At 49.6% G+C, this 13,828-nt stretch overlaps 1 protein-coding gene across 1 annotated transcript; it reads right to left on the minus strand.

Moving 5' to 3' along the window:
- Nucleotides 1-9,372: 9,372 nt before the first annotated feature.
- Nucleotides 9,373-12,336, minus strand: LOC100352317 (fibroblast growth factor-binding protein 1). The gene is made up of 2 exons (XM_002709523.6): nt 12,203-12,336; nt 9,373-10,684 (listed from the first exon to the last, which is right to left on the minus strand). The coding sequence occupies exon 2, from the start codon at nt 10,663-10,665 to the stop codon at nt 9,922-9,924; it is 744 nt and encodes a 247-aa protein (XP_002709569.2). The 5' UTR covers nt 10,666-10,684; nt 12,203-12,336; the 3' UTR covers nt 9,373-9,921.
- Between the last annotated feature and the right edge of the window lie 1,492 nt (nt 12,337-13,828).

The following is a 13,828-nucleotide window of genomic DNA, read 5'->3' on the forward strand; positions in this document are numbered from 1 at the left end:
TTTCATCTCTCAGAATGAAGAAAATTGCACTCAGCTTTGCAAACAGATACCCACGCTGCACCCCCAAAGGGCCCCAGGGGGACCGTTGGCTTCCTACTTGGGTTTTGTGCTTCTGGCAGCCATGGAAGCTGGTAGAGGAGCACCCACAGCTCTCCTCCCAACACACCCCGGTGCTAAGCTGCTTTAAAAGTTGATAGGATACTGCGTTAGGATCCAGGGAGGATCTTTGTGGCAGTGCTTCCACAACAATCAGTATGTGAATAATGATAACGAGGGCCCGGATGCTCTTGGGATTCTCTTGTGGGTAGAGGATCCCTCGCCTGGGCTGATTACAATGGGGGGCTGTGGCTGCATGTGGGAAGCTCGTTGTGACAGCCCAGCCAGGGCAGTGCCACCACTGAGTCATGGCACATGGCGGTCAGGACCTAGAGGCAGTGCCTGTGTGTGCAAAAGCCGACATCATGATCACCTCTGTGCTTTTCTTTGGTTGGCTGTCAGGTATGGTTGTTGGGTGCCCCTGGGGCCTGCTGTGGTTTGAATGTGATTTGTCCCTAGCACACGTCGGGGGGGACAATCCTCTTTATGTGATTGGACTACTCAGAGATGATTCCCTAGCGGGCTCTGCGTTTATGGATGCATTCATCCATTCATGGATTAAGGGAGTCATGGGCACAGCCGTTCCACGGTCGAAGCCGGTACGGCCTGGCCCCTCTTGCACCATCCCCTGCTCCTTGCCCTGTGGTGCGCTGCATGTCCTTGGGACTCTGCCAGCATGGTCAGAACCAGATGTGGGCCCTCAACCTTGCACCAGATCTGTGAGCCAAACTAAACTTATTCTCTTCTCTCTCTCTTTCCCCCCTTTCTCCTCCTCCTCCTTCTCCTTTTTTAGATTTATTTATTTGAAGAGCAGAGTTACAGTGTGAAGCAGGGGGTGTAGGGAGACATCAATCTTCCATCTGTTCACTCCCCAAATGGTTACAGCAGCCAGGGCTGGGCCAGGCCAAAACCAGGAGCCTGGAATTCCATCTGGGTCTCCCACATGGATAGCAAGCAGGGCCCCAAGCACTTGGGCCATTTTCTACTGCCTTCCCAGGCTCATTTGCAGGGAGCTGGATTGGAAGCAGAGCAGCCATGCCTCAAACCTGCTGTACCACAATGCCAGCCCCAACTTCTTTTCTCTATCACTAATCTAGTCTGTTTATTGTGTTATTAGTAAAAGAAAACAGACGAAGATGGATCATGGATAAGCACATAGTTGTAAGCAACGAGACCAGGGACAGACTGGAGAACAGTCACTAATGTCTTCCGTCTATTGATTATCGTGGGCACACTGGCCCAGTATCCAATGGCCAGGCAGTGTTCCTCTCACTACTTCTCTCTCTCCCTGTTCCCAGAGGAACACCTACTGTTGAAGTAAACCATGTGCCAGGGGACATGTAGCAACTTTTGGACACATCTTTGTCACAGCTCGGAAAGGTGGCCCCTTTGCCACGAGGTCTCTTTCATGTTCTTGGCCATCAGATTCCTTCAATTACCTTTTCGAAACTCTTTCCAAAATCAAAGCTTTCCTTCTAACAAGGCTGCTGGAATGTAACTTGTGAAGTCAAGGCCCATAGAATGCAATACATGCAAGGTGAGGGAGATCTAGACCCTGCTGCCTTTGGCATGGGCCTGGAGAACAGGCTGCATCATGCCTCGTGGACTATGCTGTTCAAGAGCAGTAATGACATCAACAACGAGCATGTCTTTGAGCCACTATGTTCCAGTAGACAGCTCAGGACTTTCATATTCTTTGGCTTGTTTAGTTTATAACAGAGTTGTTTGAGGGCTATTTCCCAGATAAGAAAATTGATGCTTATTAAGTGGAAGCAATGTAACCTCAATTGCATTGTGAGAAGAGGAATTGGGGACGAGAGCTGTGTTATTCTGGAACAATCCAGTATTGAGGTTCAGGCCTCAAACCTGCTGTACCACACGCCAGCCTCAACCTCTTTTCCCTATAACTTATCGAGTGTGCTGTATTGTGTTATTAGCAAAAGAAGACAGATGGAGACAGAGCATTGATAAAACACATAGCTAAAATACATAATAAAAGCTGCAGTGACCAAAACAAAACCTCTGCTCTTGGGCTCTGAGAGCTAGCTAAGTAAGCAAGTGCAATGGGTAAATCTAGAGTGTGTCAAGTGGTGACAAGTGGTATGGGGGAAAGGAAGCCGGGCTGGGGACTAAAATACACTGGAGCAGAGATCTGACTGACGTAAGGGAGCTGTTCAGGTAAGGGACAAGAGCTCATGCAGAGTCTGCAACAGGAGAGTACTAGATGAACTTGAGGAACAGCAAGGAGGCCAAAGTTACCAAACATTATGTCACAGAGGTGAGGTCAGAAGTGGGGGGACCTGAGTCATGTCGCTTTGTAAGGCATTGCAAGAATTCCTGGCGTTTGCTTGGAGATGAGCTACGGCAGGTGTTTTAGAGTGAATTTCAGTGAAGTGGTCAGAGTAGGAGGGCTTTTTCTGACCACTGTGCTGGAATAGAGTGTAAGAGGAAAGGCCAGAAGCTGTGCGACCCAACAGGACACTGTTGTGATAAGCCAGATAGGAGGGGCTGGGGCTGGGAGCAGATTGGTGATGCTGGATTGGCAGAGTTGTGTCTTGGAATACGTTTTGAAGGTGGAGATGCCTTGTCCATCACCACAGCCCCACCGTGGACTGTGCTGCCTGACACATGGTAGACCCTCCACTCACGGGTTGAATAAAGAGAAGAAACTTCATGGCACGTGTGAAGATCATGGGCCTCCATTTAAAAAAAAAATCTGGATTGGGGCCGGTGCCGTGGCTCAATAGGCTAATCCTCTGCCTGTGGCGCCGGCACCCTGGATTCTAGTCCCCACTGGGGCGCCGAATTCTGTCCCGGTTGCTCCTCTTCCAGTCCAGCTCTCCGCTGTGGCCCGGGAAGGCAGTGGAGGATGGCCCAAGTGCTTGGGCCCTGCACCCGCATGGGAGACCAGGAGAAGCACCTGGCTCCTGGCTTCGGATCGGCGCAGTGCGCTGGCTGTAGCAGTCATTTGGGAGGTGAACCAACAGAAGGAAGACCTTTCTCTCTGTCTCTCTCTCTCTCACTGTCTAACTCTGCCTGTCAAAAAAAAATATTCTGGATTGGAGTTTCTAGTTGCATGTGTTGTGTGTCCTTTGACAATTTGCTTCATCTCACATTACACACAAAGTCAAAAACATGATGCTTAACTCCTGGTTCTCATCAGAGTTTGTTTTAAGTGAATGCAGGAATGCAGCTATTAGTCGAGGAGGTGATTTTCCAGGAGTTACTCAATGCTGAGGCTGGGTCACGCCTGTGAAACGGGACCTGGCTGTCCCCAGTCCCTTCCCCTGATGGGCTGCAAGAGCCCACACTCATGCTCTAAACAGAGGCACTTTCCATGTCATAGAGGAGTGGATAAGGCTGCTCTTCCTGCCTTCCCCTTCTTTTCCCATGGCTCCTCCTGCCAGAGGAAGGGGCTGGTTTATAGAGATCCTGAGGCCAACTTCCCAGGGGGAGCTTTCCTGTGTTGGTTGGAAATGTGGGTAGTGACACAGCAGCGATGCCTCAGGCTCCATACACCAGTCCCTTCCCGTGGACGGTCCTCCCCGCCTCCGTTCCAACCTCTCTCCTAGACAGAAGGTAATAAGCACTTTCCTGCACACTGTTGCGTGAGCTCATTTTGAGTGAGATTTCAAAGTGAGCATGCATGGAACCTGGGTCATTATGAAAACCAACAGCACATCAGAGGATGGCTGGCCTCAGTGTTTGCATGGGAGCTTGCAGCCCTAAACATGTCAGTATCCTTTGCTTGTTCTGCCAAAAACAATTTAGGAGGGAGGCTTGGGAAGGAGTCCAGCGGTTCAAGTCAGCACTGGTGTGATTGTGAGTTGCCACACAGAGCTAGACGTGCCGGAGGGAAGAGGCCCTCGTTTTGCTGGGCTTTGGTTTCAAGAGGGAAGACAGATGTTACCACTTGGGAGCAGCTTTATGGGATGTAGCCATGCTACCCTTCAGCACTTATTACCTACCCATTATCTTCCCATCCCTTGTGAGCAATAGGAATTGTGTCTTAAAGATATTCCCTCCAAACAAACACACAATGTGGTTCTACTACTTTATTATTTTTATTTAATAAATATAAGTTTACAAAGTACAACTTTTGAATTGTAGCAGCTTTTTCCCCATAACCTCCCTCCCACCCACAACCATCCCATCTCCCACTCCCTCTCCCATCCCATTCTTCCTCAAGATTCGTTTTCAATTCTCTTTATATACAGAAGATCAGCTTAGTATATACTAAGTAAAGATTTCAACAGACTGCACCCACACAGACACACAAAATATAGAGTGGTGTTTGAGTAGTAGTTTTACCGCTAATTCTCATAGTACAACACATTAAGGACAGAGATCCTACATGGGGAGCAGATGCACAGTGACTCCTGTTGTTGATTTAAGAATTGACACTCTTATTTATGATGTCAGTAATCACCCGAGGCTCTTGTCATGAGCTGCCAAGGCTGTGGAAGCCTCTTGAGTTCACCAACACTGACCTTATTTAGACAAGGCCATGGTCAAAGTGGAAGTTCCCTTCTCCCTTCAGAGAAAGGTACCTCCTTCTTTGATGGCCTGTTCTTTCCGCTGGGATCTCATTCACTGAGATCTTTCATTCAGTTTTTTTTTTTTTTTTTTTTTTTTTTTTGCCACAGTGTCTTGGCTTTCCATGCCTGCAAAACTCTCATGGGCCTTTTAGCCAGATCCAAATGCCTCAAGGGCTGATTCTGAGGCTGGAGTGCTGTTTAGGACATTTGCCATTCTATGAGTCTGCTGTGTATCCTGCTTCCCCTGCAGGATCATTCTCTCCCTTTTAATTCTATCATTCATTATTTGCAGACACTGGTATTATTTGTGTAATCTCTTTGACACTTAACCTATCTTTTTGATCAATTATGTACTTAAACTGATCACTTTAACAAGTAAGATGACATTGGTACGTGGCACCTTGATGGGATTGAATTGGAATCCCCTGGCACATTTCTAGCTCTACCATTGGAGGCAAGTCTGAGTGAGCATGTGCTGAACTGTGTATCTCCTCCCTCTCTTATTCCCACTCTTATATTTAACAGAGATCATTTTTCAGTTAATTTTAAATGCCTAAGAATAATTGTGTATTAATTAAAGAGTTCAACCAATAGTATTAAGTAGAACAAAAATAATACTGAAAAGAATAAAATAGTAAGTTGTTCCTCAACAGTCAAGCCAAGGGCTGATCAAGTCATTGTTTCTCAAAGTGTCCATTTCACTTCAACAGGTTTTCTTTTCTGTGCTCAGTTAGTTGTCACCAATCAGAGAGAACATATGATATTTGTCCCTTATTTGTGGCTTATTTCACTCAGTATGTTTTCCAGATTCCTCCATTTTGTTGCAAATGACCAGATTTCATTTTTTACTGCTGTATAGTATTCTATAGTGTACAGTACATATCCCATAATTTCTTTATCCAGTCATCTGTTGATGGGCATTTAGGTTGATTCCATGTCTTAGCTATTGTGAATTGAGCTGCAATAAACATTAAGGTACAGACAGCTCTTTTTTCCCCAGTTTAATTCCCTTTGGGTAAATTCCAAGGAGTGGGATGGCTGGGTTGTATGGTAGGGTTATATTCAGGTTTCTGAGGAATCTCCAAACTGTCTTCCATAGTGGCTTTACCAGTTTGCATTCCCACCAACAGTGGATTAGTGTCCTTTTTTCCCCACATCCTCACGAGCATCTGTTGTTAGCTGATTTCTGTATGTAAGCCATTCTAACTGGGGTGAGGTGAAACCTCATTGTGATTTTGATTTGCATTTCCCTGATGGCTAGAGATCCTGAGCATTTTTTCATGTGTCTGTTGGCCATTTGGATGTCCTCTTTTGAAAAATGTCTGTTAAGGTCCTTGGCCCATCTTTTTATTGGGTTGCTTGTTTTGTTGCTATGGAGTTTCTTGATCATTTTATAGATTCTACTTGTTAATCCTTTATCAGTTGTGTAGTTTGCAAATACTTTCTCCCATTTTGTCATTTGCCTCTTCACTTTCCTGACTGTCTCTTTTGCAGTAAAGAATCTTCTCAATTTGAGGTAATCCCAATTGTTCATTTTCGCGTTGACTACCTGTGCCTCTGGGGTCTTCTCCAGGAATTCTTTGCCTGTTCCAATGTCTTGAAATGTTTCCCCTATGCTCTCAATTAACTTGATGGTGTCGTGGCATAGATTTAGATCTTTGATCCTTGTTGAGTGGATTTTTTTATGTGGTGTAAGGTAGGGGTCTTGTTTCATACTTCCACATGTGGACATCCAGTTTTCCCAGCACCATTTGTTGAAGAGGCTGTCCCTGTTCCAGGGGTTGGCTTTAGCTCCTTGGTCGAATATGAGTAGGTTATAGGTTTTTGATTGATTTCCGGTGTTTCTATTCTGTTCCATTGGTCTATCTATCTGTTTTTGTACCAGTACCAGGCTGTTTTGATTATAACTGCCCTTGGTTCTACTATTTTTTTTTCCAGAAAGTTCTCATAGAGAAAATATGTAGCACCGACTTGGATAGAATATAATGTCAAGTCTGCGATGTCTTTCTTGATTTATCTTTGCTGTGTTCTTAAAATGCCCCCTCAGGGTGTGACTACGATGGCAGGTTGAACACAAACAGAAGCGTGAGCTTCTAGAACTTCCTGTTTGAAGGATGTGGAAGAAGATGCACATGTAGAGGGATGGTTGTGTCCTGTTCACATTCAGGCTTAGCTCACGTTTTAAGACCATAAGCATGATTCTTTTCTCATTAAGTGAAGCGGACTACTAAGTTTCAGAGGCAGCAAAAGCTTGGAGGCCTCCAGGCCAGGGATTCTGGTTAAAGCCTCTGCTGCCTCATGGCTTTCTGACCCTGGTAAGTTCCTCAGTTGCCCTGAACTGCAGGTCTACAATCTACAAGACGAGGATGAGGGTTCACCCATGGCTTGGGGTATGGGAGGAGGGAAATGAGAGAATGGGGACAGTGTCAATAATGGTGGTTCCTGGCCGGCGCCGCAGCTCACTAGACTAATCCTCCGCCTGCGGCGCCGGCACTCCAGGTTCTAGTTCTGGTTGGGGCACCAGTTCTGTCCTAGTTGTTCCTCTTTCAGTCCAGCTCTCTGCTGTGGCCTGGGAAGGCAGTGGAGGATGGCCCAAGTGCTTGGGCCCTGCACCTGTGTGGGAAACCAGGAGGAGGCGCCTGGCTCCTGGCTTCGGATAGACACAGCATGCTGGCCGTGGTGGCCATTTTGGGGGTGAACCAATGGAAAAAGGAAGACCTTTCTCTCTGTCTCTCTCTCTCTCACTGTCTAACTCCGCCTGTCAAAAAAGATAAATAAATAAATAAAAAAAATGGTGGTTCCTGTCTCACGAACAACACAAACAAATAGGAAAACTAAAAGTTAAGGAGCTGCCATTAGGAAATGTTTGAGCCCCCTCCACAATCCAGTCTTAAGGCATCGACTCTATATGGAGACTTGTACTGAACACCTGCTGCCTACTTGGTGGGGCAGTAAGAGGGGCTTTAGTACTAACCAATGTCAATCTTCTAGCAAGCCTTAAAGGTGGATTTCCTTGTCTCCTTGCAGGGAGGAGCTGCTTGGTGGTCAGAGGGTTCAGTAACTGGATGAAAGATTGGCTGGCCACCTGCAGAGGCCAGCCTCTAGCACTGGTACAGTTCACTGCACCATGTTGGAAGGCAAAACTTCCCCAAGCTCAGCCAGTAGCCAAAGGCCATGAGTGAAGCAGAAGAACCAGAAACCTCAACTGCCAGGAGGAATCTTTAGGAAACATCAGGCCAGTGTCCAACAGCTTCCCCAACCTAGATCAGGCTATGTAGTGACCCCTAGAAGGATCCATAGTTTTTTCCTATCCCAGGACCGTGATGAGTTGTGTGAGAAGGGCCAAAGGACTGAGTCTGTGTGCACCACAAGGGGCAATATCTTTCCCTTGCTCTGGCTCTGAGAAGCTTGGGAGGGTCTGGGATACTGGTCAGTTCTCTGGGGGCTGTTGATAAAATCCACTTGCTACAGTGAGCCCCATCCTACATTAGCATCATCATCTTTGACATTTCTCCAACATGTCAATCACAATCCCAGTTAAATGTTATAAAGACAAGGATTTTTTTTCTTTCTGTTTCCTTTGTTGCTATTTCCCCCCGAGTGTGAAGCACGCGGTGAGAACTTATGCCAGAGAATAAATTCACTATGGTTTCAAGGCACTTGCCTGGAGCCTTGCTGCTGTTCAGAGCTCTCTTCCCTGAAGTCACCTGGTTCAGCTCCTCCACCTTGGTCTGAGTCCTCGCCACAGAAGGGACTGTCTTGACCAGCCCATCCAGAACCAACCCCGCTCCCTTTTATCCGCTTCCCTTGCGTTGCTTTCCTCTCTAACTCCGGTGTCACTGTGACTTTCTCACCCTGTTCCCTGCAGCCACGCCCCGTGCAGTCAGAGCACCCACCTCTGGGCACCGCTGTGTCAGCAGTACCAGAAGACATTCATGCTCACAGTTTGTATGTGAGCGAGTGAGCGAATGTGTGGGCCCTGGGAAGAACTGAGCACAGTACCTGGCACATGGGAAGTGAGAGATGGTTGTCGGTTTCAGTGGCATTGCTGTGGTATCCAAATGTCCCCATGAGGCTGTCACCCTGTGCACTGGCCCCGGCAAACCTCAGTGTGTGTCCTGGTGGGCTGGCGAGTGCACAGTGTTGTCCTGTCCCCCCTGCCCTTCCGCCCTGCCACCATCAGAGGCAATAGAAAAGCACGTTTTCTACTCTGGATCTTCTCTTCTCTCTCTGTGGATTCTTTGCAAGGTGCTGGAAACAGCACCGTGAGTGAAAACATTTATACCGACATTCGAATGACTAACAGCCACCTCAGCCCTGCATCCCGTCCCTCTGATCTCTCCCAGCCGCTGCTGCTTCCACATCCCTTTGCTGTCATCCGTGCAGGCGTGTGCCAACCTGAGTCCACTCTGGCCCATTTCATTGCTCCAGGGTGACTTCCTCTGGGAAGCTCAATCCCAGAGCTGCCAGCAGGTTCCACTTCCTGTCCCTGGCTTTCCATGCAGCTTACCCCTCCTCCCCTCACAACCCTCCTCACAGGGCACTGTGTGTACCCAGGCCTCTCGCTCAGCCCAGACATGAGCTCTGCAAGGCGGGGGGCCTGCAGGTGGCAGGGGGTGGGAGAGGGGTTCCTCTAACCCCGCGGACTCGCCTGCCAGAACTCCTGGGTTCCAGTCTTGCTTCTCCCTTCCCACCCAGGAGACCCTGACCGTGACTCAGTCACGCCACGCATAACACATGTTGCCTGAGTTTGTTTTAATTCAGTAGCACCAAACAGCACAGACCAATGAATAAAACCAGAAAGAGCAACTCTGGTGGGGAACCACACAGGGGGCCAGCATGGGATGGGTGAAGCAGGAAGCTGCTCATTTGATATTTTATTGACTGGCATAGGGATTCCTGTTTATAATGAGCCACAAGTTTATTTGGAACAAGAGGTAGAGAAAGTGGACAAAGGCCGAGCATCTTTCTGAGAAACACCCAGAGTTTGATCGTCTTTGTTAATCCAGCAAAAAAAGCCTTGTACTGGAATCATCACTCTGGCTTGCTCACGGCTCATGCACATGTAGCTTTGTGAACCTTGGACACGTGTCCTGGGGAAAACAGCTTCTGAAATTCAATCCCAAAAAGTGGGAAAAAAAGCACTTTGCAGAACATAAAACTAAGAATTACAAAATCCACTTCAATACTCCTTGGCGCTCTCGGAGCACAGCAGTTCTTTCAGGGGGAACTCGGGGAGCTTCATGACCTGGCGTCTCTGAATGGCACCTGTCAGCTTCGGACGTCATCAGCATGACCTGTCCTGTATCATGGTGAGGAAGAATGTGCAGAGGGAGTGCCAGGTCTCCCCACAGAACTCCAGGGCGATCTTCTTCTGATTGACCATATCCCGGTCCTCCACGCACTCGGGGCCTTTGGTGGGTGTGGCCTGGCTCACTGCTGGGCTGGTGTGGGCATCCTCTTGGGCCTTGCCTGTCTCCATGGAAGGAGTCCCTTTGATCTTGACCCGCTCCCTCTGGGGGTGCTCCCTGGACTCCTTCCTGGGCTTCACGTCCCCTATCAGAGTAGAGTTCACCAGCTGGAGGTTAGACTCTGGAAACTGCTTTCTGCACACCTTGGTCTTCAGGGCACCCCTGAAGTCTCCACAGAGGTTCTTCTGTTTGCGCAGTGCCCGGGCCATTTGCTTCCAGTAGACATGGCCGTGGAGCTGCAGGCACGCAGTGGGATTGCCGGCAAAGACACAAGAAAACCTGTGGTCCAGCTGAGTGCACTCAACCTTTAGGGTGACGCCCGGCACCTGCTCGGCCACAGTCCATGTGCAGGAGGCTTGGTCTTGGGTGTCAAATTTGCCACCGGTTGTGGACTTGGATGTCCGGCTCCTCTGCTTAATCTGGGGCTTGCTCAAAGGAACTGATGAGTTCCTGTCTTGTATATCACTCTGTCCGTGCCTTACTCCATTTTTTACCTTTTCTGAGAGTGCCTTAGCGGTCAGGAGGAGGATGGAGAGCAGGGTGAGACTTTGGATCCTCATGGTTCAGCTGACCACGCACCTGTCAGACAAAGGCAGGAAAGGAGGGGTCAGAGCTGGGCAGCAGGTCAGAGGTGCAGGGCTACAGGCTGGCCTTCCTCCACCCCGCCACAGCCCTGCCTGCTTTAGGAGACTAAGCATCCTCTGGCTCCTGGGATGCCAGGGCAAGCAGCCCAACTGCTCCCATGTGCACCTGACCCGAGGCTGCCAGTCCTCACCTGCCCTCGGCACTCACTGAGCCTCGTTAGCTCTCATTCCCTCATCTCCTCACTCACCCACTCCTGCTCCTCCCACCCACTCGGTCCTGCAGCACTCACTCAGCAAGCACTTACTGAGCACCTACTGCATACCGTGCACTAGTCTAGGTGTTCAACCTACCAAGGTTTACAAGAAAGCCTTGGGTCTTAAAGACTGTGGAGGCCAGACTCTGGGGAATTTAAATAGCACTGACCAGGGAGTCCGTCCCATCCCTGTCCTCAACTCTGTCTTGGAAAAGTCACTTTCCCCCTCTGTTCCTCGAATCCTTCCCCTGGCACTCAAGGTGTAGGTGAATTCATCACCAACCTCTTCCCACTGCCCCACGCTCAGGTTCTATCTCATTGTTCCACAGACACAGCGCACAGAGGGCCACAAAACACAAAAGCACGAGGGAAGATCGTGAACATGTCAGGAACATGACATTGACCCAGAGGCTGGACTCATGTCTCGGGGAGCCTGACACGGGGCTGGGTGGGGTGGAGGTGGGGTGGGGGAGCTGTCTGGGGAAAGGCCTGAAGGGGAGAGCTCGAACAGGGAGAGGAGCAATGAGTTTCAGACAGCGTTTAGAGTGCAGGTGCACAAGAACTGTGCCTGATTGGTTTCTGTGGTGGCTCATGGCTAGGTATGCAGGAAGCCCTTACTCAATGCTTTTTAGGAAAAAAAAAAAAAAACAACCAAACAAAAAAACCACTGAATCCATGGCAAGACCTTCATTCAGTGCAACGAACCAGACCAGAGGGACACGAGAAGTCCATTTCTACTTGACACCTCCCACGCGCTGGATGCTGGTCCAAGGTTTGATTCTCACCTTGTTTAATGCACACAAGAAGGCTCTCAGGTAGAATGGAACACTCCAAGTAGCAGCAGAGACAGTGACGGCCCCGCTAGGTAGAACCTGCTCCAGATCCGGGCTGGGCAGGGGCAGAGCTGCCCGGCAGCCGGACCCCGACTCCTGTCCCTTCTGCCTCCCCTTGTTCACCACCTGTCTCTCCCCACCTTTCCTGTGCCCTTCTGAGAATACTTCAAAGCCAAGAAGCACCTGTGTGAACCAAGCCGGCTTTGTTTGTCATAGTTCATCTTGTCCATTTAAGAGAAAGTGCAGACTTTAGTTTGAAAGCGGCGACAGATAGAAAGGGTGGGACAGGAGGCTAAATATGCCAGTTCCAGTCATCTCTCACACACTGGGGCTCAGCCCCGACTCGTCCACACTGGGATCATGACCCACAGAACCCCACACCTTCAGGTGGAAGGGAAATTAAGTTCTTAAGAGGGAAGCTCTTACCGGCTTCTGAGTCTGCAGATCCAGCACAATCCGATGCCAGGGGCAGCTGCAGGCTGGCGGCGGTCTCAGTGGCTGTGCGAGGCAGGGTCGGCTTTCTGTACAGGAGGCCAAGCTGGCCGGGTTTTTATAGCACACATACCTGGGGAGCTGAGCTCACACAGCTCGGGCCACGCCCCTTCGCAGCCAGCCAGTTCCTGCAGGGAAAGTGCTGGGTGGAATCCTATGAGAATAGGGTTGCACGTGTGCCCTTAAACCTGCTTCCTGTCCGCCCTTCCGTCTGCACCAGCAGCCAGGCGGGGCGCGGCTTAGCCCTGCCTGCATAGACTCTCCTCGAGGTGGGAGGCCCCAGCAGGGCTCTCTGTGGGGGCAGTGAAATACAACAATTGCAGCAATGACCACTGCCCCCCAGGGCACCCACTGCACCCAGGGGTGCTCCCTAATCCTCTTCTCATCCACTCCAACGTGCTGCCCACTTTACAGAGGGAGAAACCGGCCCTTGGATGTGCCACAGTTTGCCCACGTTCACATGCTGGGAGGAGGGATCCCAGGATGAACCCGAGGACCCTCAGCATTCCTGGTCCGGGCCTTTCCCACTGCCGCCCTCGGTATTGGGTGAGTGGGAGACGGAGGTGGCGGAGGCCGTCTTAGTCTGCACTGCTACCTCCGGGGCTCTGAAGCTCCTGTGGCAGGAGTCGTGGGCCCAGAGGCAGGGGAAGAGGGGATTCCTGTTCCGGGGGTTCCTGCCGGAAGCAGTCACGTTCAGGTCTCATCTGGGGAGCTCGCCCCGCCCAGCCTGAGACAGGCAGAGCTCACATCCTGATGGCCTAGGGGTGGGACCCTGGCTACGGTGTTGGTTAAGCTGTGTGACGCTGCCCAGACCACGTAACCTCTCTCAACCTCTAGTTGCTCATCTGCAGAGTGAGAGAGATAACTGGACCTCATTTAGGGCTGCAAACTAACCAGAAGAGTTTGAGTTCATAATGCCGTGAAGTTGTATTCTTTGAAAAGAGACATTTATTTTCTCTTTGTGATTCTTTCTTTCTCTCTCTTTCTCCTTTTAAAATAAAAATAAAATAAAATAAATCTTTTTCAAATAAAAAAAAAAAAAACAAGCGGTGTGGGGCAGCATTGTGGTGTAGTGGGTAATGCTGTCACTTCCAATGCCGGCATCCCATATGGGCGCAGGTTCTAGTCCTGGCTGCTCCACTGCCAATCCAGCACCCTGCCAATGCACCTGGACCTATGTGGGACGTGACAGTTCTAGCGAATGCCTCTTCCTCCAGACACTGAGCACTGTACTGAGTAGCAAAACATGCATCTTGGTTCCCATCAGCAATGCATGTAACTCTGAAAGGAATAACAAGTCTCGTGGTGAGGCTTTGCATTGTGGTCTCAGCATATGTGGAGACGTGTGTGATTTTGATTTAGACCTTGAGAATCTGTGGGACAAGAGATTCCCAGAGGGTTTTCTTACCCTGAAGAGGACAAATTTAGGTAGTGTCCCAACATCTGATTTTTAAAAATCAAGGTAGGGGCATTGCTGGCCAAGAATGAATTCTTGAAACTCAGCTGAGTGTGCTGTTTTTTTGAGTATTTCCTTCAACAGGAACACCCGGCTGAGGACTG

The sequence above is a fragment of the Oryctolagus cuniculus genome, chromosome 2 (assembly GCF_051225735.1).
Source record: "Oryctolagus cuniculus isolate XC-2025 breed Fujian yellow rabbit chromosome 2, ASM5122573v1, whole genome shotgun sequence".
NCBI lineage: Eukaryota > Metazoa > Chordata > Mammalia > Lagomorpha > Leporidae > Oryctolagus > Oryctolagus cuniculus.

Excerpts from the sequence above, each read along its gene's own strand:
- LOC100352317 (XM_002709523.6), bottom strand. The coding sequence starts at position 10,665 with ATGAGGATCCAAAGTCTCACCCTGCTCTCCATCCTCCTCCTGACCGCT.